General features: G+C 31.7%; 1 protein-coding gene and 1 long non-coding RNA gene across 2 annotated transcripts; both read left to right on the top strand.

Moving 5' to 3' along the window:
- Positions 1-355: 355 nt before the first annotated feature.
- On the top strand, positions 356-3,297 carry LOC139489756 (uncharacterized). The gene is made up of 3 exons (XR_011656230.1): positions 356-423; positions 2,467-2,554; positions 3,185-3,297. It is a non-coding gene; the product is annotated as an uncharacterized lncRNA (long non-coding RNA).
- Positions 3,298-17,266: 13,969 nt separating this feature from the next.
- LOC139490354 (uncharacterized) lies at positions 17,267-22,965 on the top strand. The gene is made up of 6 exons (XM_071277166.1): positions 17,267-17,422; positions 20,492-20,593; positions 20,842-20,901; positions 21,150-21,215; positions 21,472-21,507; positions 22,894-22,965. The coding sequence occupies exons 1-5, from the start codon at positions 17,359-17,361 to the stop codon at positions 21,492-21,494; spliced, it is 315 nt and encodes a 104-aa protein (XP_071133267.1). The 5' UTR covers positions 17,267-17,358; the 3' UTR covers positions 21,495-21,507; positions 22,894-22,965.
- Positions 22,966-25,454: the final 2,489 nt, after the last annotated feature.

The raw sequence follows: 25,454 nt of genomic DNA, 5'->3' as shown, positions 1-25,454 counted from the left end.
TTGCGGTATTTCTACACACCGAAATATATGGCCTTATTGTTAAAATACCCACTGAAAATACCACAGTACTTAGTGTCACTAATAGTCAAATTATTGTGCCGTGAAAACTGGAAATGAAGTTTAGCGGGACATAGGAAATTACAAAAATATTAGAATTGTTTACTTACATAGTGTTAGCGGGATGCGGGAATCTAAAAAAAATAAATAGTAACTATAAAGCGAGATCCGTGAACAGAACCCCCAATGAGACCCCATTAGTTGTGGCTTATTTTTGGTCTTTTTAGCTAGTTTCCTTCCCCTACATTACTTGTAAGTTGATCGTTTTTGTAAAGCAGCACTCGAGGTCTGACCTCGGGTCTGACAGTATATTACCAAGAAATGCACAAAATATTGAAAAAGAAGGTTTAGAAAATTTAAATAATGGTATGCACACACACTTCCCTGTCAGCACAGACAATTATATTTTTGTAAACGCGCCAAACTCATTTCTTCCACAGTGAGACAATGTTGATGGTGGTGAAAATCTAGTCCAAATAATTATGACGTCTTGCAAGGCTATTTTATTTCTGGAACGCTTTCCTCTGACGAAGCCGAAATGTGAAACCAAATCAACAGGAAGTCTAACATTTATAATAGAACTGAATATAAAATCGAAATGTAAATGGGGAATGTATCAAAAGACCAAAGAGCAGATAGCAGCCAAAGGGCACCAATGGGTCTTCAATGCAACGAGAAAATCCCACAACCCGAGGAGGGGTTCCTAACCAAAGACAAATGGGGGGGGGGGTCCAACTACATGTCCCCATTCAATACAATAAAATACAATATGCTTTATTTGATAAACACTCCGTCACATTGACATGTGAAACAAGAGGTAAATTACAAAATACAATCACATACAATTAAAAAAAAATAAAACAACTTAGAAATAAAATATATGGAAAATTACTTTATATTATAATATTTTAACATTATAATATTTTAGTTAACTTTGAAATGAATATAGACACATTTTTAAATAATAAGTTAATATTTGTCAATGACAGTTAGTCCTTTCATTTTTGCTTAATTCTGATATTTCACATAGTACTCTGGAATATGCTGATTCTGATATTTTTTAACTAATAAAGAATTGCATTCAAATAAATAATGGAATTCATTGCCAATTGCAGTTAAACACAGATTGCATGTCCTTTCTTCTTTTGGAATGACTTATACCATCTTCCCAGCTCTACTGGGATTGTACATTGCAGCATCTTAATTTTGAAATATATTTACGTTCGAATGGTGTTAATTTTGAAATTCAAATGCATTGATCGTCCCATAAAGAACAATGTAGAAAGGGGGGTTCCAACATGTCCAACCCTCAGACCCTCCTGGATCCCTGCCTGTGAGGCATGCTTTAGCTTGCCATTAAACAAAAATGTATACTAGTTGAGTGATAATGGACGTCATATTAAACTCTTTGATATTAAAAAAGAAACTAAAATAAAAATCATACAAAGGTCACAAAGGCCATAACTTCTGGCTCCTGACGTGGGAAAAGTGCAAAATGCAGTGGGGATGAAAGCCTTTACTGTAAATTCCTGAAATTACAATTATATAAATCATCTCACATCTTTGCGCATTTCTTGAAATTGGTCATATTAATAAATGCATGCAATATTTTCAGAAAATTTCAATATATAGGCTTTTTAAAAAAAGTCAATCTTGTGCATGATTTATCAATGATTATACTTTCACAATTAACGCATGTTGTTCTCAAAACTAAGAGGTGTCTATGCTATTTATGACAATTTTCATGGTTCAGTGGTTATAGTTAAGTTTTTGTGTTTTGGTCTGTTTTTCTCATACTTTATGCAATATGTCTACTATATTTGTTGTATGAAATGATTGTAAGGTGTACATGTCTAGTGGGATGATGTCATCTGACCTTGACCTCATTTTCATGGTTCAGTGGTCAAAATTAAGTCTTTATCTATTAAATACTATAAGCCATAGGTCAACTGTATTTGGTGTATAGAAATATTTTTTGATCTATATGTCAGTATCACAGGTTTTATTTGACCTTGATCTCATTTTCACGGTTCATTGATCAGTGTTTTTGTGATTTGGTCTATTTTTCTTAAACTATAAGTAATAGGTCAACTATCATTGTTGCATTGAAGCCTTGTTAGCTGTATATGTCTGCCTGGCATGGTTCATCTGACATTGACCTCATTCTCATGGTTCATTAGTCTTTTTTTATTTATCTTGGTTAATGTTAAGTTTATGTGACAGTTGTGATAAAGCTTTATACTTAGGACTATCAACATATTATCAATGATTAGTAAAAGAAGGCGAGACATTTCAGCGTGTGCACTCTTCTTATTAAACACACATTAATATACATGTACATTAAACAGCAAAAAAAAAATATTGATGCAAGATGCCATTCAATAATAACTTTTACTCTTTTATGTATAGGACAAGAACTATAGAAGATACAGAGAAATTATAAACAGCAGAAATGATAGGCAATTTAAAATTTGCAGAAGCAAACTAAACCTAAATGGTAAGGCCACTTTTATTTATTTTTTAAAGTTGTTGAACTTGAAAGATGATAATCATGATTACTATAAAAATTAAAAGATGTGGTATATTAAATATGAAAACTATCATGTCTTTAAGAAAGCAATTGTAGGCCTGTGACGACCTTCAATAATGAGAAAATCCATACCCTATAGTCAAAGAAGGCATCTATAAAAGACCCAAAGATGAAAAATTGAAACAATCCATCATGTCCAAACTGTAAAACTAATTGCCTAGTTTATTACAAAATAAATTACAAAAAATAAATATAACCGGTATGAAACAACAACAACAACAACCACTAAATTTTAGTGTCAGACTAAACTTACAAAAACTACAAGCTCTGAACTTTGGACAGGCACAATAGGAAGATGGCAACCTATGATGTAAATTTCCTGCAAACACAGACTGGACTAATGAAAATCAACTAATTTTTCGCGACTACTTTATTTTGCGTTTTATACTTTCCAGTCTTACATCACAGCTAATTATTTTTCGCAAGGTTCAAGTTTACTTAATGAATTTTAATAAAGAAAGATACATATGAAAAACATTTATTGCTGTTTCTCTCTCCATTTATAACATTTTATTTGTTTATTTTGTGTATTTATAGGTGATCAGACATCTTGGTTTTCATGATCAATAGGTCATTACTGAAGAGGAAACTTAAAGTTGAAATTTATTTACAAAGTGCATAATTGGATTAATTTGAACTGGAATGTGTGCTTTCCTGCAAAAAAGAAACAGGAAATTTCATCATTATCACATGATAATGCCAATAAACAAAATGGAGTTCTATCATAGATACACAAAAACACTATTGCATAAAAGCAACAACATATTATATATATTATTCGAAAGAAAGGAGAATGCAGAACAAAGGAACACCAGTTTTATCCACTCATTTATATCGCTCCCTCATATCAAATATACGGAAGAAGATCATTGAAGAACAATTTGCAAAAATGTTTTCTCTTAGAATTAAAGGAAAATGTTATAAAGTGAATGGAATAATGTATTCACTGAATTCTTACGTAGTGGATTGAAAACTGTACACAAGCTGAAACAGAAGAAAATTTTAATTTAAAATAACACGAAAAGTGTATATTTTATTATTTAATCTGCAAATATATAAACAAATTCTTTAGAACACCACAAATGGTATGACATTCAAATTGGTTGCTTATTAATGTATTGCATTGAAACAATTACAAAGAAAACAGAATCATTTGCTACAATTTTTTTTTATAAATCATAGTTAAATTTTATAAAAAGTATGAACAATACCTAAATCTAAACAGTCAGACTTTATCAATTTTCAATGTCATTAAAATGTTGAGTCAAACATTTATGAAAGTTTTGAATATCATTTGCATCAACTATACAGTCTTGTAATAATTATAATTATACTGTTTGTATACATGGTATAGCGAAGAAATGTTTAACAAGAACAAATAAGGGAAATTTGATGTTCAGAAATTTCTTTAGAGGGAATTTGAAGAACAATGATTTCATTAGAGGAAATTTGTTGTCTTGAAGGAAATCTTTTTCCCTTGAAAAAACAATTTCCCTTGAGAAAAAAACAATTTCCCTTTGAGGAAAAATCTTTTTCCTTTAGGGAAATTTGATTTCCCTTGAGGAAAACAACTATTCCTCTAAGGAAATTGTTGAAAAAAGGGGCATAACTTTTTTTAACAGTGGTGCTAGAGCCAAACAATTTTAGGACAAATATCAGGGAACCAATACCAACCAAGTTATCAACTTCATTTTGACTTAACTCCAAAAATTAAGGTGAACAACTTTTGCACTCAGCGGAATTGCAAACTTGTCCCGGAGACAAATCTGCTTTTCTGAGATGTTTTACAAGGTTCCAAAAATGTGTTATGCCCTACAGCTTTCCATCCAGCTAAGGCAGAAGTATATTCTCTTTTATTCTCATATATCCAGTATTTGCAACAAATTGTAATTTTTCTGAAGAAAAAAATTCAAATGGAAAATAATGTTTGTATTGTAATATAGTATGTTCCCATGGGAAGAAAAATTGTTCCTATGTGAAAATAAATTGTTCCCATGGGAAGAAAAATTGTTCCCATGGGAAGAAAATTTGTTCCCATGGGAAGAATTAATTCCCATGGGAACTTTTTGTATTCATCTTTTCCCATGGGAACTTTAAAGTTCCTATGGGAACTCTAAACTTCCCATGGGAAAAGTAATTTTCCCCATGGGAACTTCCAATGTTCCCATGGGAAATTCTAATATTCCCATGGGAATTATCAAATTTCCCATGGGAAATGTACTTTTAATCAGCTGCAGTGACAAGAGTGACAACAGTGACAAGTTGGGACATATGGCATTTTTTTAATTTTTCAATAATCTATCACTGGGCAATTTTTTTTTTTTGATATCTTGTAAACCGACAAAGTCAGATTTGCCGATACCGGAATGGCAAATTTGTCCCGCACAGTGTTTTTTGATGAAATCAAATAAAGTTTAATTTTGGACCCTTTTGGCCCCAAATTCGTTGGGACAAAAACTCCCAAAATCAATCCCAAACCTTCCTTTTGAGGTCATAAACCTTGTGTTAAAATTTAATAGATTTCTATTAATTTATACTTAAGTTAGAGTGCGAAAACCAATAAAAATGCTTATTTGGGCCCTTTTTGGCCCCTAATTCCTAAACTGTTGGGACCAAAACTCTTAAATCAATCCCTACATTTCTTTTATGGTCATAAGCCTTGTGTTTAAATTTCATAGATTTCTATTTACTCTTACTAAAGTTAGAGTGCGAAAACCAAATGTCTTTGGACGACGACGACGACGACACCAACATCATACCAATATACGATCAAAATTTTTTGCGGTAGTATTAAAATACCAATATACGATCAAAATGTTTTGCGGTAGTATTAAAATACAGAGTTAATATAATACTATTTACCGTCAAAGTTATTCCAATGGGCACATTGCTTAGATATTAATTACCGTTAAAGATATCCCAACAGGCACAAGTGTTTGGTTGAAATATCACCTGCCCTTTTTTAATTTCGATCAGTGGAAATAAATGGAGGTGTAATATAAACCAGCAGAAGAAAAGACTTCCTTAACGATAAAAAAATGATGATAATGAATGACGTCCCGCGGCAACTTACATGAATATTCAGGACGATAACTTGTGAATATAAAATGTATAATATGAGTATTAACCCTGCTTGTACCAGACCGACACGCTCAGTCGGTGTTTTAACGCATAAGTTCAAAAGAAATTAGTTCGTAGTAAGAACAGTCACCCTAACATTTCTGACTCCGTGCCGACAAGTATGTGCCCTTACTCTTAAATGCCGCTAGTTTAGCGTTGAAACAGCAAATACCACAAATAATGTTAACGTCTTTGTTTGACCCGGTCGGGATTCGAACCAAGCGAGCTAAAAGTATCTAACCTAAATTAGATGCGTGAAATGATATTTGAAACTACACGTAAATATGGATGACCGACTTCAGAATAGATTTCATGGATCAGCGCTCTCTGCAAATTAGAAACTCTTGCGCCAATTATTAAAAGGGTGTGTACTAGTATGTAGCCGGATGTGGCCAGCTGTTGCGAATTTCTGTCCTGATTATATATACCCTCTAATTTCAGTGGTATTCCAAGTTTCACGTCCAACCTAACTGTCGACTTCTTATTGCAAGACCTACCTATTGTATTTAATAGATATAGGAAGATGTGGTGTGAGTGCCAATGAGACAACTCTCCATACAAATAACAATTTAAAAAGTAAACCATTATAGGTTAAAGTACGGCCTTCAACACGGAGCCTTGGGTCACACCGAACAACAAGCTATAAAGGGCCCCAAAATTACTAGTGTAAAACCATTCAAACGGGAAAACCAACGGTCTAATCTATATAAACAAAACGAGAAACGAGAAACACGTATATATTACATAAACAAACGACAACTACTGTACATCAGATTCCTGACTTAGGACAGGTGCAAAACATTTTATGTTCTCGTTATGAACATGCATGAACTATTTGCCACTGGACGTAAAGCAAACAATAATCAATCAACTCCATAAATTATTCTATGTATATAGTACACGAAGACAAGTTTCTATAATGATATAACGGAACATTTCCATTTAAATCACTCAATAATATAATTTTTTTTTGTGGTTACTGATCACTTATAAAGAAAACACATTTATCATGATTCTTATCTACTGTTTTATTACGAGTTAGGATATGAATTTGTCAGGTAATTATTATAAAACGAAGAAAGTAAAAAGTGTTTTCAAAGTGTTATTCACAGTGTTTATGCTACATTTAGACGTAAAAAAAGGAATGACGAACGACTAAAATGAAAGTGTTTTTTTTTCTTTCATATAGTACAGTGTATTTCAATTTAAGAATGATGACCAGCCTATATATATCTCATCTATACACGTTTTGATCGAGCCACTCAATCCTACATAACTTGATGCTAATGATGTTACATTTGGGCTATTTAATACGATTTAATTCACTGGAGTTTAAATGCAAAGTTTATATATAAATAAAAACACGCTTTATTAATAAATTGGATTGAACTGACAACACTTATTATTTTGTTTTCGAATGTAACTTAGTGTTGGAAAATTACAGAATCAAAACCAAAAGGAACATTTACCCGAACATTGTGAAGGACCTGATGCATCTAGGTCTGTTCGATTAGAAGTTGTGAAACAAGCTGTTTAAATAGCTAATTGTTGGAACAGTTTACTCACTGTTTTCATTTGGTCTGGTCTTTACGAATCTATTTCATGATTACTGATAGATTAAAAACATCAAGATACATATCAAGAATTTTTGTCCAAAACATTCACTGGTCAGTTGTAAATAAGTTCTGTATAAAGTTTTGATTGCCTCATTCATAAAATGTAAAATCGTAATAATGAAAATTTGGAATACAAAAATATAGATTTACCCCTTAATTTTATAAAACTATCCTATGATGTTATTTTATTGCTAAAATATAAGAAATTAATAGTTGTAATGCCATTTAATCGGGCCGTTTTCAATGCAATAAGGTAACTGTTATTTGTCTATATCAGTCTGAGCACTGTTTAACTATCATTTGAGTTGAACATATTTAGACTCGTCCAATTCAGGGGAATAAACCTTCTGCAAGTGTTTTTGTGTGTGCTTTTCTTGTGTTTTTGACGGTATGTAACTTGTAAGTCAGTAAAAGTTCAATTATTAAGTTAATATTGACAGTAAAAGACCTCCTCACAAAAAGGGCTGTTCAATAAAATTTCAACATCCCTTTTTGTTTGAAGGTCTTTTGATAGCAAGATTAAAACTTATCATTGAGCTTTTACTATTACTAAAAAATCAGAAACCGTCGTCACTCCACAATTAAACTTTCAAAATTGATATTGTGAAATAGTTACATGGAATTTCAGAGAGAAGCAATAGTATTGGCACACATTTATTGTTTCAGTTCCAGCTGAAGTCCGTCTCCGGTTGCGGGATTTTCTCGCTGTGTTGAAGACCCGTTGGTGGCCTTTGACTTTTTTCTTCTCTTTGATGGGGTTGTTGTCCTTTTGACACATTCCCCGTTTTCGTTCTCGATTCTACATACTCAATATGCAACTGCATATTTAGACAGTGAACATTCAACAACGGTTTGATCTAGGCACTAACATTTAAATCCATAGATGAGCAGATTACGTTTTAGTCATGCATCTTTATGAAGTGCCAGTCTTTGTAATGACCGAAAACAACCCAAACACCTAACCATTCTATTTTGAAGTTACTCTCCTCCTGAGTTAGAAATGGTAGGTCTTTCGTTTCTGGTTGTCTGGAAATTCAAGAAATCTCTAGATAACTTTTGGTTAGAATGATTGAAAATTACATAGTAAGCTCCCCTTTATTTGTTAATTTCTAGTGCATTTCAACCAAATTATGTCTTGAATTACAAGAACAGGAAAAGGAAATGAATGTCATATTCGTGCACCATTATACAAATTGAACATAAATAAATGTCAATTTGACTAACTGTAAGTGTTAACGACCTTGACTGGCTTTTCAGCCCTCGCACGGTAGGCTCGGTGCCGGAAGGCGTTTGGTGATATCTATCATATTTTGATGCGTAGGGTCAGGAACAGGTGAGGACGCCATATATAGGCCACCATCTTGGTTTTGATGAGTTGTTTTTCTTTTGTTGACTATTTTGCTGTTTCTTTTACTTTACAACGGCTGTTTTCAAGGCCAGGTTGATCAGCTGGGCAGCCCGCTAACCACGGCGATGTGTTCTTGGTAGATGAATCATTGACTCTGTAGTAGATGACTGCAACCTGCAATAAGCTAAATACACATAGCCCTCGGACGTCTTGACAGCATATGACACTCACCCATCCACAATGGGTTTCAGAGTGTCGCTAACGCGGGTCTACAAGTAAGGTAACATCATAAGCTAGTATGTCGTTGAACCATCTGACCAGCGTAACATGTTGTAGCCAGCGGGTAATCAGGAGCTGATCCAGCACGTCCTTTCAGATGTAAGTACTGAGACGTGACTGTGTGTCAACTGGAGTGGATTTTTGTTTGTCTTGTTTTCACCACTGCCTGATTATAAGACAAATTGGTACTTAACTATGTTATTATATACTCGATTATCATTTGTTTTCTATGAAAACATTTTCACTTTTAACTCTTTCGGGCATAATGGTTGACGTACGTTGCGCACTTTTGTCACGTTTGTGTCTAGACAACTTATAATTGTATACATGGCAAAATTATTTTCAAACAGTTGTTACAAAAGTACGTAGGACGTTTAAAGATTGACTAATTAATTCATTAAAATTACAAGGAAGCAACGTCATTTTCGTAATTTATTCAGCATTAACTTTTGCATCTGTCACTATAAACATGAAACAGTGAATAACATATTTCACAATGCATAAAATCCATATTTCAGTTTTATACTAGTGTTGTTCTCTTCTTTGACACCAGGGAGGTATTGCTACCAAGAATCGACGGATATATGACAAAATCACATAGATTCACGTCAATTAATTGTGGTCTGTGAATAAGTGGTTCATTTGAAATCAATGTAAATACAGACTGTTTAAAAATACTCCTCTGTAAAAATAAAAATTCGAATAATATAAAATTACAGAGAAATGTAGCTCGACAATAACATAATACTTCAAGACGGTAAGCTTACAAAGAAAAGTTTAGCCTATGTATTCAAGATCATGGGTTATAAGATTCTGTTTAAGTCATACCAGTAAACTGTAGGAGAAGTTATGATTAGGTCTTGTTTTGACCCCTTGAAGTAAAAAAAATAGTATCTTTTATCAGTCTAGTTAATACACTGCAACGCCATTCTTCGTTATTCATAAGACATAAGTCTCGAAAATCAGTATATAATATTGATTTCTGTCTTACAAATCGCTTTTAAGGTGGTATGGGAGTATAAATTTGAAATGAAAGAATTTGTTCTTACTTTGTCAAAATGTAGTATATATTGTGATATGTTCAGAAATATAATAAAAAAGATAGGGCACCGAGCATTTTCTCAAGCTACAGGTTGTGACAAAGTGACACATTTTGTATGGATTATACAGGAAAAAAAACATCATTATGTGATTAGAACTAAACTAAATGATAGAATTGTAAAATAAAATACGAAAAGATAACTTTTAGAAAATGCTTTGTGAATATCAAAAGAAAAAATAGGGTCACCGTACGTTTTTTGTTTCCGACTAAAATATAAAATAGTAAAATTTCATGTTTCCTTCAGACAATGCACTAGTTCAGAGTTACCTCCACTTAACCCTTTCGCGCTATGTTTTTGGGCAACTAGCTTGCGTAAAGTATTGAATCTTTGACATGTGTTTACGTACAGAAGTCGTTGAGGGCTTGAATCAATCCCCTATATCACAGCTGTGTGATTCATGGTGCCTAAAACTTTTCCCGAGTACGCTTTGGTATCAAATCGCCCCTAACGAACAACATTTTTCTCCTGTGAAAACCGTTTATTTTTTAAATTTGAACACAATATTTCCATAGACTAAGAGTATGGTAAAATATTCTTTTGATTTTGGGGGCATTATAACGGATTTTTTTTATTAACTACGTCGTGTATTTTTGAGGGAAAATATTCTATTCATAGTATGATTAAAACTTGTACTCAAGTTAAATAAGTGATTTAAAGTGTACCAACGCAATGATTATCTTGAAATGCACTCTCAATGTGTGATCAATTCTTACCAAACTAATTGAAAAAGAGACAAAAAAAGACAAAAAATCATGATTTTGTTTTGCGAAGTTGAAATAGATATAACAGAACATTGTTTCTGAAGTGCCTGGTTATGAAATGACGAAAACACTTTTGTTGAAATAAAGGAACCGGTAAAAGTTCATAAAAACATGGCAGACTAAAGTATGATATCATCCTATATTTGCTCAAAATATTTGTTATATCGAGACTTAATTTCTAAACGAAAACGGGCTGATTATTTGTTTACTCTCACTTCGTTATTGGAAGAGTTAACTACTAAAATTTCGATACTTTAAACTGGTACTCCAGTGGTTCAGTGGGAAGCTTTACTAGCACACAGCAGGAAGATTGCATGTTCGAACCTCAAAGCCGGAGGTGAAAAAATAATTTCCCATATTAAATGTAACTTTACTTTACTTTCAATTTCAAAAAGAGAGTCATTGATACATACAAAACTCAAATTAAAAACAATGTTTGTATGTTTTTAAAGAATGTGTGTCCTAATTGTACCCCCCCTCCAAACAAAAACATCATAGGCCCAAAACACCAAAGTTATAATTGGTAATTCATTGAATCTTTACTTTTAAAGTCAAAATTGTATGTGTTGCTTGAATAAATATAATTTAGCCTGAAATGTGTGTCAAGGATTAGATTAGGACGACACAACGGCTGAAATCCTTTTTATTTTGCATATTGCGGGCATCAACATTTGGAAGGCAAATAGCACGTATTTCCACCAACTATACCATAATGGCAACTTTTCTGTTTCTATCAGACTAAGGCCATTGCTTTGACACCAAAACTACATCCTATTAGCCCATAAAAAAGTCTCCACACGACCTTTTTCGCAAGAATTTTGTATTTTTTCATTTTTTTCCGCAAGTCACGTGACTTTGGACAGTTAACACGTGACTTCAAAAGACAAAATTTCTGATATATTAATTGTTTTGAAATATTTGATCAATTATCTTTCCAATGGACCCAAAATGACCTTTGTGTGAATTATATATGCGATTGAACTTTGATAGTGTCTTTTCATAAGGTTACGTCCAATTTGGCGGAACGTGAAAGGGTTAAAATACCAATTTAAAAACATTAAAAATCAATCAAAAATAATCTACGCTTGTAAAAATATTAATATTTATAAGTTAAAGTCTTAAAAATTTATTCTTTTAAATGAAAATTCACATCAGTTATCTGCATTCCTCATTAAATTTTGCTAATTTCATTGAATATCTGGAACTTAGGTTCTCTGTTATTTAAAATTCAAGATGGAGAAAGACAATACTACCTTAAGGTTTCACATTCTTATATTTTGTGCAAAACATCAAAACCTGAAAACAAAGTCTTGTATTTATTTTTTGTCATGAATACTTAGATTTGTACGTGCTGTCAAATTTCGAATGCATATTTAGACAGTTAACATGCAACAACGGTTTGCTCTAGGCATTAACATTAAAATCCATAGATATTCCTATATGTAGTTATTTTCTGTTAGAACGATGGGTCTATTTTTTTTAAACAACCCGGGTTAATCCAAAGATAAGCAAATTAAGTTTTAGTCATGCATCAAATTGTATTGACTCTGTCATTATATACTCGATTATCATTTGTTTTATATCTTTTCAATCGGAAAACATTTTCACGTTAAACTCTTGCGATCATGAAGGTTGACGTACCTTGATCACCTTTGATAATTTTTGTGTCTAACAACATCTTATTATTGTATAGATGATCAAGTAATTTGCAAACAGTTGTTTCAAAAGTACGTATGAAGTTTAAAAATTGACTAAAAGTCCAAGGGGGCAGCGAACTAATGGTTAGTTACTCAACTTTTATATATGCATCTAACTATTACACATCCGACAGTATATATTAACGTTCTAATTGATTATATGTTCAAGGAATAAGTTGTTGTAACACAAGTGTCTGGAATGTATTTAAATTTACTAATAAAATCGTTAAAAGTACAAGGCACCTTCAACCTATTGGTAAGTTATTCAACTTATATGTATGCATCTGTTGCTACGTACATACATCATTCTTTCCAAATGCATAAAATCTATATTTTAAGATTTATACTTATATTTATTACGGAAGTTATGCTATAACGAATCAACGAATATATGACAAAATTACAAAGATCCACGTCAATTAACTTGGCTCTGTGAATAGTATTTCATTACAAAATCAACGCAAATAAAGACTGTTGAAAATACCACCCCCTTCAAAAAGAAATATAGAATAATATGAAATTACCTCGAAAAGTAGCGGGACAAGGACATAGATTACAAGACATCGAACATATCAAAAAAGGTTTATCGTAGGCATTCAAAATCTTGGGTGCTCCGATTCTTCTAAAGTCAGATACCGAAGGCAAAGTTGAGATAACACCATTCTGTGACCCCTTGAAGTTAAACTCAAAATGTATTATAAATCTTGCTAATACATTGCAATGGCATCCTTCATATGTTCATTAGATATAAATCTGTCAAATATCAGTATCTATTTTTGCATTTAGTCTAACATTTTACCATGAAGGCTTCAACCGTCTTAATTTTTGTGCACAACACCAAAACTGTCCAACAAAGTCTTATACGTTTTTTTTTCTTGTGATGATTATCATGAGTATATAGATTGCGTTAAAAAAAAGTAGCCCAAGAAAAGAAAAATTGAAATTGTCAGAAACATGTCTTGAAAACGTAAATCTTTACCATGAATAAAATTGAGAATGGAAATGGGGAATGTGCCAAAGAGACAACAACCCGACCATAGTAAAAAACAACAGCAAAAGGTCACCAACAGGTCTTCAATGTAGCGAGAAATTCCCGCACCCGGAGGCGTCCTTCAACTGGCCCCTAAACAAATATATACTAGTTCAGTGATAATGAACGCCATACTAATTTCCAAATTGTACACAAAAAACTAAAATTAAAATAATACAAGACTAACAAAGGCCAGAGGCTCCTGACTTGGGACAGGCGCAAAAATGCGGCGGGGTTAAATATGTTTGTGAAATCTCAACCCTCCCCCTATACCTCTAGCCAATGTAGAAAAGTAAACGCATAACAATACGCACATTAAAATTCAGTTCAAGAGAAGTCCGAGTCTGATGTCAGAAGATGTAACCAAAGAAAATAAATAAAATGACAATAATACATAAATAACAACAGACTACTAGCAGTTAACTGACATGCCAGCTCCAGACTTCAATTAAACTGACTGAAAGATTATGATATCATCATATGAACATCAGGCACAATCCTTCCCGTTAGGGATTTAGTATCATACCATCATAACATATATGAGAAGAACATAACCCGTGTCATGCCAACAACTGGTTTTTGAATAAATGTGTTTAGTTCCGATGCAAAGACCCTATAAGTGAATCAATATTAACGCCAAAATATGCAATCTTTAATGACCTGACAACAGTATCGTAACTATATCCCTTCTTATTAAGTCTATTCAAAGGTTTTGTTAGTTTTTGAGGTGAATACTGACACCGTTGTGCTTTGTTAAAAATATTTCCATAAAAAATTGGATGTGAAATACCTGAACGTATAAGAAGTCTGCATGTTGAGCTATATTTACGAATGATGTCCTTATACCGATGATAAAATTTAGTAAATGTGTTGACTAGTTTGTGATATCGAAAACCCTGGTGTAATAATTTTTCAGTAATACATAAATTTCTCTCGTTAAAATCTAAAACATTGTTACATACACGAGCGAATCGTACAAGTTGAGATATATAAACACCGTAAGATGGTGACAAGGGAACGTCACCATCTACAAATGGATTATTAACGATAGGAAATAAAAAAATCATCTCTTTTATCATAAATTTTAGTATTCAGCTTTCCGTTAGTGATAAAGATATCGAGGAAAGGACAGTGGTCATTGTTAGTATTAGCTTTATTTAAAGTAAGAGCCTGTGTGTCTATATTTAATATTATTTAACATTTCTGTATACACCATTCTTCTATTACTTTTATCTGACATATGGATAAACCTATCAAAGTTCGTCAGATTCTCGTTTCGTCTACAAAAGACCAATCAGGGACGCTCGAATGAAAAAGAGTATGAATTTGCATTGCTATACGACGTGTCTCGGTATTTTGAACATCCAATATTGATGTATTTTTTTTTTTATGTTTCTGTTATGGTTTCGGTTGGATAATGTGCTAGGTCTTATCGTTTGTAGTTCAAATGTTTAATAAAATAGTCTTTAAATGCCATCATTGTCATGAAATGACAAGTATTCTGAAAATAATTGTATAAAGTTCGTGATTTAATGTTCTTTACGTTAGTGCGTCACTGTTTGTGATGTCCTGTGGTGTCTGTCTTTGATGGTGTTGTTCTGCGATTTGCATGTTTTGTCGAATATTATATTATTTGTGTGTGCGTTTCTGTGTAACGTATATACCATAGGGGAATTTATTGCCTTAATATACAAATTATTATGAATTAAGCTAATACTATAAATTATATGGTTCGCTACTGACTCCCTACGTTAATAAAATTCATAGGGGGTGAGGCCGGAGGCTGAATCCCCTATGGATTTTATTCCCCGTCTATGGTTCGTAGGGGGTCAGTAGTTAACAATATAACGAATTTATCGCACGCTGGACTTTTTCTGATGCGTTATGTTGAAAAATAAACAATGAAACACAACAACATTAATAGATGACGTCCCCATTAACGCGTCATGAACCCCCCATGAAATTTACTAACCCCCTACGGTCTCATATGGGGTCATCACGTGACGGCGTTAAACCAATCACAACATGATATTTTACTCGCGGTGCGATAAGTGTCAATGGCATCCTTCATATGGTTATAAATCTGTCAAACACCAGTTCCGATATTTTCGAATGTTGTCTTACAAATTGTCATTACGGCTTCATTCTTCTTACATTCTGTGCAAAGCAGTGAAACCTGTTAAAATCATCTGATATTCATTTCTTGTCATGAATATCTAAATTAAAGTAAAATCATTTTAACCTTGAGATAACGATGTGTGAAAAGAGGTGTTACAAACATGTTACCAATACAATCAAAGTCCCTACTAGGAAGCCCGTGCATTTTTATTTCAGATTATTAAACATTCAGATATACACAATCCTTTTATCACTTATATCAGACATATTAATAAACTCATCAATGTGTGTAAAATTCTACAATTTCAAGAGTTCTTACACAGCTACTTTTGCATAGGTACTATTTCTGTACTAAAAATATGCAGTACTGGAAATTTACTTTTAATATTCAGTACTATTTTGTTACTTTAACATTATTGTAATATTTAGGTACCTGTATTTTACAGTACTTACTTTGTACTTGAAATGTAGGTAAAAAAGTAAATTTCCAGAACTACATATTTTTAGTACACAAATAGTACACAATAGAAATGTTTGTATCTGCAGCTAGACAAACGGCGAAACTGGTTGAAATTTCATTTCAAGTTAGATTATTGAAACCTTATAAAAGTATATACCAGTATCATAAATTTGAAAATGATACAATGATAAACGTAAAACACTTGAAAATTTTCAAGAGTATCTGATCAAAAGCTATATTTTACATATATGTTACTGAAAAAAAATATATAATATTTGATTAAAAATAGCAAGATATAATGAAAATGATGGCATTATCATGTGTTCTTAGTATACCGAAGTAATATGTAACTATAACTATTGCGTTTATTATAGAGAAACACATGGGAAAGATGACAGTTACCATATTTTAATAAACATTTTTTTCCCCTTTTGCTGTTTAATTAACCTTTGAACTTTTGCAATTACTGTTAACACTGAGGTTCTGATTTCGAACCCCGAACGTGGCAAGTGCGCTCGACTAAAATCTTAATTATTGACTATGGTTGTCATTTTCCTGTGGAAGGTCGTTGGTTCTCTCCGAGCACCCTGGCAACCGCAACCCATAATAATTGACCATCATGAAATATCACAATAGAGCTGAGAGGCGTTAAACACCAATCAATCAAGAAATATTTGCAAATATGTGAAGTCGAAAGTAAATCACACGAAATTTTTATGTAGAGTTATCTCATTGACAATCATACTATGTATCCTTCTTTTGTATGCATGATGACTGAATTCGTATGATCTGAAGTTTCCAATTCCATTTCAAGATTTTATTATAATTGTGTTGTTTTCCTATATTTTCAGTTACGTTTAAAACTGTCACATAACTTTGACTTTGCCTACTTTTGTTTTGTAAACATATGTAGCATTGTTAACGAGAGAAAGAGTAGTGTTCCACTTGAATAAACAATGAACAAAAACCTAAAATCGTTTTTAGCTCAACAACAAATAAGATTGTCAAGCTCTGTCAATATGAATAACATGTAATTATCTGATTGGTCGTGATGTATTATATTTTAATGTTTCTTAAACAATACGTCATGTACCACATGATTTAACTATACATATATATACTGCTGTCAGTTGATACAAATCATAAATGTTTTAAATTGAATAAGTAAAAGCGTTAACGATGAAATCAATAATTCTTATCATAGCAGTTCTTATTGGGATGTTATTTGTTCCAGCGATAGAAAGTAAGTTTTTTATCTGTTCGTATACATTTCCAGAAAAATCACGGAAAACATGGAAAAGGCAAAGATTTAAAATCAACTCAACGTAAGAAGCTTGTAAGTTTTGTGTAAAGATGGATAGCCGGAGGAAAAGCTTTCTATCCAAATAAATTGAATTTCAATGCCTGCACCAAGTCAGGAATATGGCAGTTGTTTCCTCCTTATATGAGATGTGGATTTTGCCAATTGTACAGGGACTTTCCTTTTTGAATTTGCTTGGATTTCGGTATTTTTGATGTTTTAATTTTTATGAAACATGAGACATTACAAAATACAGAATCAGATATTATAAATATTAAGAAACACTTTTTTAATTTATGAAGTTATAATGAAATAAGAAAATATATTACAATTGATATGGTTAAGAATGTTCGCTGTACTTGATTTTGAGTTTTTGCCTTGTATTCCAAATTCTCTTGTTATGTCTATGTAGTGCTTATAAAAAAATGCCCCTACTTTAGTCTTCATAGGTTTATAACATATAGTTTAAAATCCATATTTGAAAATCTTATAAAATTCTTTTTATTTTTTCATAGTTTTTGAAAGAAAAAAGGTGCCAATGGGAAATGTATTAAACATTTAAAGAAAATCATTTCCAGCCAAATTCAAAGGTTAATATCTCGAAAACAAGCACAAGGACCCTTCATTTTTTCTTATTTTTAGTTCCTTTATTTTAATTCTATTAATTCATAACAGTCTTTAAAAAAGCTTGTTAAATTGAAACAGAGTACCAAACATACTTTATGAAATGTTGCTAAAGTTTTTGTACGTAAGTTAAACAGAGTGTTTTCCATTGTTACCAATATCTAAAATATTCTATCCAACAATGCTTTTGAGGCAATGAGTTGTTAGATCTACTTTTGAATATAAAGTATTTTAATGAAAACACAATATTTGTTTTACTACCAGACACAGCAAACATTTATTTCATTTGTGATAAAAGACAGCCATATAATTATTTCTAATCTAACCCAGTCTGTTATGGATAGCCAGAACATTATATTCCAAAAACACGTAAAATATTTTTTCTCTGATTTCTAAACAAAAAGTGCATACATGTAGTCTTGCATATAAATAAAAATAAATTACATGGTAGCCTCTCTAAATTCAGGAGCCTGTAGTTCAGTGGTTGTCGTTGGTTAATGTTTGTAATATTTGTTTTTGTTTGTTTTTTTGTTAAAATTAGGCCGTTTATACTATTCGATTGAATTGTTTCATATTTTTCATCTTAGGCCCTTTTATAGCTGACCCTACGGTATCTTTTTTTTCTCTTTGTTGAAGACCATACGATTGCCTATAATTGCTTACATCTATTTCATTTAATCTCTGGTGGATAATTATCTCAATGGCAATTATACCACATCTTATTATCTTTAAGTTTAGTTTAAACATATTCTATTTGGTGAATTAAAGCAAAATAGATTATACACAATTAAATCATACTTATGAAGTCTTCTCCATAATACATTATAAATAAACACAATTATAGTATAATGAGCATGCATTTAAAGAAAACAGTTTATAGAATATAAATACAAGCTTTCATAGGTAAAAAAAGAAGAAAGGGAGAGAGAAAAAGAAAAAGAAAGTTTGAAAAGTCATATAATTCTGTGATGAAGACGTGGGTGTTGATGATTATGTTAATGATGTTACGTGTCATTATCAATAACACTTTATGAAGGTAAAAGAAATCTGTTTGACCTTATGATGAAATATTTACTGTAAACCAACTTTTTTTCGCGGATACTTTATTTCGCGTTATACCAAATCAAGTCCATTTCGCGGCTTTTTTAATTCGCGAGTTTCTCATTTAATTGATGTAGTTTAATAAAGATTTTATTTATTCGCGACGATTTATATTCGCGGTTTTTTTCTACTCGCGAAAGTCGCGAAAATAATCGCTCGCGAAAATAAGTTGGTTTACAGTAATATGTTTTTGAAAATTGAATATTTTCTTCTTTCGAAAGTTCCAAAATTCCGCAATAATAATTTTGTATCTAAAACAACGTTTTCGGAAAGCCAGTTTAAGATTTTCTACATCAAGTTCATTTGGGACAAACGAAGAAGTAATGATGGACATTCTCAATATCTGATCCACATTGGCAAGAAGGATCATTTATAATACTAGCTTGAAAAAGGTCATAATTTAAGAATAAAGTGGAGCATCGCAATTGCGTTACGATAATATTCAATTTCCTCGGGCCGAACAACAAAAAAAACGTTTCAACTATACTTAGTAGACCATCGTTCTTCAATTCTTTCTTAAATTTAGAAATAGAGTCGACACTGCGAATTTTTGGGTCAAATTTATTCTACCCACGTATTGTAGAGCGATAAGCCGATTCAGTATCAAGGGAAAGTCAACAAAATGCAACAATAATAGCATGACAATTTCGCTACGGATAGTGGGTTGTACTTTGCACACATTGAGGTACAAGAGTTTTATTATTATTATTAATTTTAAGTGTATACAGTGTATTGATGGTTCAGTAATTACCACATTATATTGTTTTTTTAGAAACCAGAAGTCCTTTCTAGGAGGGAATATTTTTTATAAAATTTAAATCGATAATCTGCATATTACAAAATAGTTCCCAATTAACACATGAAGACATAGTCACTTTTTTTATAATCCTACAAAAATAATGTATAGAAAAGTAATAGTTGTTGTTCTTTTGAGATTTATCTACCAATTAATTTTCAATATTGTCGGGTATAGAACTGGCATCTATCTTACTTTTAAATCTATTTCGAATTGCAGTTAAAATATCATAAAACTCCACGATATAAATATTGATAAAAAATTTTTTTTAACTTATCATACATTCTATGAAAATTAGGCATGAATCAATATATTGTAATGGTAACATTTTGAAACTTTTCTAAAATGTTTGCTCGTTAGAATTACATTTGGCTCATTATACCTGTATTGGTGAAATTTTAAAATTGTTATAATGATAATTTAATCTTAATAATTTAAATAGAAAAATATTTGACATTGAAATAATGATATTTGAATTATTATATTTCAAGGTTGGGGTGGAAGAAGATATTATCGAGGAACCCGTTGGCCAACAGTAACCCCTGTCGCAAACCCTGCCGCAAACCCTGCCGCAGCTGCTGCCGCCTTCCTTAGTATGTTTATTAAAATGATATTCATATAATAATGTAGTGTTAACATTTTAAATTGTTAGAATAATTGTTCAATCTGTATTATTTTGATGGCAATTTATTTGCCCAATTAGAGTTTTGTTAGAAATATTATATTTTTTGGTAACATTTTGAAATTGCTAAAATAAGAGTTCAATCTTGATACAATCTTTACAGTTTAGTGAAATTATTTTGTCATTGTGAAAAAATTAATGGCATTTTTCTATTTCAAGGAAATGATAGAAGAAGAACTTTAGCTGCAGCCTGTGTCGCAGCCGCTACCGCTGCTCAAAGTATGATTAGTAAAATGATATCTAAATCGTAATATTTGTTTTAATAACATTTTAAAATTGGTACAATAATAGTTCAATCTTAATAACGTCAATGCTAAAACTTACACTCTACTAGAATTATTTTTGAAATTTAATATTTTTATAATGATAACATTTCGAAATTGTGTGAACATTAGTTTAATCTTCATAGATTTATTGACAACATTTTTGATATTGTAAGACTGATATTTAAAATTTTCTCTTTGAAGGTGTTTGTCTTCCAAATGCGTTGGCAGTTACCCCTGCCTGTGCCGCAGCCGATTTACGTGCTCAAAGTATGAATATTAAAATGATATTTGAATCGTAATGTTTCTTGTAATAACATTTTAAAATTGTTACAATAATAGTTCAATCTTTATAAATGCAATGATAACAGGTTTGCCCTATTAGAATTATGTTTGAAATGTTATATTTCTATTAGTAACATAATAAAATTGTTAGAAAAATAATTAAATCTTCATAAAATCTCTATAGATTTAATGAAAAATGATTGACATTGTAAGAATGATATTTGAAAATTTCTATTTGAAGCTGTTTGTGGAACAAGAATTTAAGCTGGTGTTCAAGGTATGTTTATTTAAATAATATTTGAATCGTACAATTGATAATGGAAATGGGGAATGTGTCAAAGAGACAACAACCCGACCAAAGAGCATAAGGCCGAAGGCCACCAACATACTTAACACAATGCATATGTCTGAGCAACACGAGACCTTCATCATGACTTTTAAACAAATAGTTTCATCTGTGCGAGAAGAATTTTATAATAAAAACTAACGATCAACAAAATTAGAAATATATTTCACATGAACAAATATCTTAAGACACATTCAAATCTCATATTTTTAAACATAGTTATATGCATACAGGAGGAGTTAGTTTGGGAGGTTAATTAGGAGGCGGTTTAGGATGAAGTCTTAAGGGAAATGCTGGAGGAATTTTACATAAAAAATGGGGGATGAAACATTAAAATTAAATTCATTTAATTTGTACAATTAAATAAAATATCCATATGAATACATTGTACAAGGATTCCCAATTACCAGTAATTACTATTACTTTTTGTAGAAAATAAGATGCACACACATGAAAGCAAGGTCCAAAATTTAGAAAATGACCTTGTCATTTGACCTTGACACCATTATTCTTTAGGTGGACCAATGACCCCAAATCAAAGTACCCTAGATGGATCGAATCCATAATGCACCAGCTGTGTTGATTATGAAAGTAGAGGACCATAGAATAAATTTGTAAAAAACTATGGAGTTATTAAATGTATAAAAAATATTAAATTTTCAAAGAACTTATTGTTTGAAAAAAGGGACTTTATACCGCGAGGAACCGCATCACAAAATGATTTTCGGGATGTGGTAATTTACAGAAAAATGAATCAAACTTCGTACCCCGAAAATTTAACCACACATGTGAAAATGTCTCAGCTTCGAAACGAGCTATCATACATATCCAAGTTTACAATATGGACTGAGCTACAGAAGAAAATGTTAACATTAACGCCTATGGAAAATTCATTAAGCCTACTGACCCAGATCTCGATCACTTACGCTTCATGGGTGTATATACCACTCATGTCAAATACTAAAGGGGAAATAACTGTCATATAGAGTCTCGTTATCGTTTCCACTAAAATTTGATAAAAACATTTTGAAGATTTAACGAACCATTTGTGAAAATAAATTTGTCGATTTCTTTAACGGTTACGAACTTAAACTGCCTTGTTGTTAACAAAACAAAACATGATCATACACCTTCTTTGAATACATCTATCCGACTTTGTTTTCTGTATGCATTTAAAGAGTAAGTCCAGTCCTTTACCAGTAACACTTAATATGTCCTAAAACTTAATATGTCCTAAAACTTAATTTGTTATTTTAAATTTATGAAAATTATAGCATCTCCATACAAATAACTCATATCTTATTTCGTTCATTGCAGGTTTGCCTAATCACCATGACGATAATGAAAAGACAAGAAGAACATATCGTTATAATAAATCTCAAACAAAAATGTATACTTGTAAAGCATTATTTTCTGCCAAATCCCATTTCATCCGAATCTTTGTCTACTGATTTTATCGGAACTAAATAATGAGGAGTTGGACAGGGGTAAGGGGACGTGGGAATGACGGGGAAGAATGTAAGAGATTGTAAAGAGGGGGTTTGAATATTCACAAACATGTCCAATCCTGCCTAGTTCGACATGTGGCTGTGAAAAAATCATTAGCATGATTTCATGCATGATTTCATGCTGCAATCAGGTTGTCGTTTTCTTGTTTTGTACTATATTTGCTTTTCGTTTATTTCATACATAAATCAATGACACGCCGTTGATTTGGTCGTTTGAGATTGTTTCCATTTGTCATGTCGGATCCTTTCATAGCTTTTAATGTGATATGAGTTTTTTCTTATAGTGAAATGCCATTGGTGTGATGTATATTTGCGTCTATGTCATTCATGTCTTTAGTGGATACTTACAACATTCGTTATAATACCACATCTTCTTATTTTGATTGTATAAGTATGTGACTGGCCATTTGTCTGGACCATGTCAATCATATTTAATAAAACTACAGTTTTTAATATTCACCAGCACTATTCACATGCATCGATCAACGTTCACTTATATACCATTTTTTTTTCAGAACATTATATGTAATAAAAACATTGGCATGAAGCTGTGGTTATTGGTTTTCTCAGATGTTAGTTCCTGTTCATTGACTTAAGGTCACCTTAATTTGTGGATTTTAATATAGCATATGTATGTAATACTTGTGTCTGTCTATTCAAAACAGCCTAAAAAATATGGTGAACACTTTTTAATAACCAGTATTCTAAATAAACTTTTATTAACACACTTTGATGATATTAATGTTTTAATATACTATACGTTTTGCAAATTGCACCCTCACAAGTCATGTTATTTGTTTTCAGATGCGTCTTAGACTCTTTATAGAATCATAGGTGTAACGGCTCAGGAGAAAGTTTAATTTATCAACCACATGCGGAAGGTCAGAAGTGGTTTTCCCAACTAAAAAGGCTAAGACTGATATTCATTATATAAATAAAATACCCTTGAAAGGAACGATAAATACAAAAAATAAAGAATAATATCAAACGGTAAATTATGACGTTGTGATTTGTTTAACGCATTCACGTGATGACCCTTCTATGGATCCGTTTAGTAAAGTTCATATATGGTTCATGCCGTCGCGTCTACTGATTATGGTGGCGTCATCTATTGATGCTGGTGTATTTCATAATTTGTTTTCTTCAAATCGCAGCAAAAAAGTCCGTCGTGCGATAAATTAGTTAAGGTAGCACTACAGTCTAACAGTAATTTTTTTAAGATATTTTTTTATCACATAATTTTAAAGTAAGTATTATTCTGCACAGTTTGTAAAAATCCTAAAATCATTATCATATCACAACAGGGAGTAAATTGATAATGAAATTATGTAAATAAGTTAAGGCACATGGTAATTAATCTAAATATATAGGCCTTTAGGAGGGGCTAATATGTCAATCATCTGTTGATGCCAGTGTCCAGCTGTTAATCACTGACCACAAGAAAAATAGTGTGGTCTTATCTCATTGTATCATGTGTATTGCAACAAAGGTAATTCATATAACTTTGAAGTAAACAGAGAAAAGGGAAAGTTATTAAAAAGGAGAAAATCTAAAGGGAAAAATATCTTACCAAAATGAACAAAACTATATATAGGATAAGAGTGTGAAAGTATCTTTGAAAGCCTCTGACAAACTTGAAACTTTTAAGGTTCTTACTACTAACAAAAAGTATATGTCTCTGAATCTGTCTTTTGTTAGGAGTTTCAGGCACTTTAACCAATTTTAAGTTTATTTGAAATTTTTAAATTCCATAACACTCAAGAATCATGTGAGGCAATCTATTTTCAGCAAGGGGATGGTCTTGATCTTTTTTTTAAACATTTCTTTTATTGCACAATTTTAATGTTCTAGCTAATTTCACAGTATATTTCTTTTTAAAATACAAATGAAATCATTCTTTATAGTGAATATAATGATGTTAAAAATTGTTTATATGTAGCTGGTCATTCCTGTTATTCTCTTATCTTAGACTGTCTGGATAGACGCGGAGCTTTGTCTATATTTAATTACTACATCACAGATGTTGGTCAAATCTGTGACGTCAAACTCCCGCCAAATGCTAAGTTAGTGTTGGTCAGTGCACATATAATTCAAAATTTACAGTATAAGAGCATCAAAGACACAAAGTGTGTGGTTATATTGATAAAATAATGGTGTCAGAACACTCCTGTGGTGTTCTCAGTGGAACTTTTGTATTAATGATGCATTTATAGGGGTTCTAAGGGGGATATTCAGTTTTTAGGTAATTTCTCTGAACAATTTTTCATGAGAATTGTTAGCAAAAAATGAAAATTGAAACTTCATTGGTACCCCTTTTGGTTTGACTTTGATATATGTGATTAAAGGGAGTATTTTCAACAACACCGTGTC

This window comes from Mytilus edulis, chromosome 9 (assembly GCF_963676685.1).
Source record: "Mytilus edulis chromosome 9, xbMytEdul2.2, whole genome shotgun sequence".
NCBI classification, from domain to species: domain Eukaryota; kingdom Metazoa; phylum Mollusca; class Bivalvia; order Mytilida; family Mytilidae; genus Mytilus; species Mytilus edulis.
Note: the sequence above shows the minus strand (reverse complement) of the source record. Positions and strands in the feature narration are given on the sequence as shown.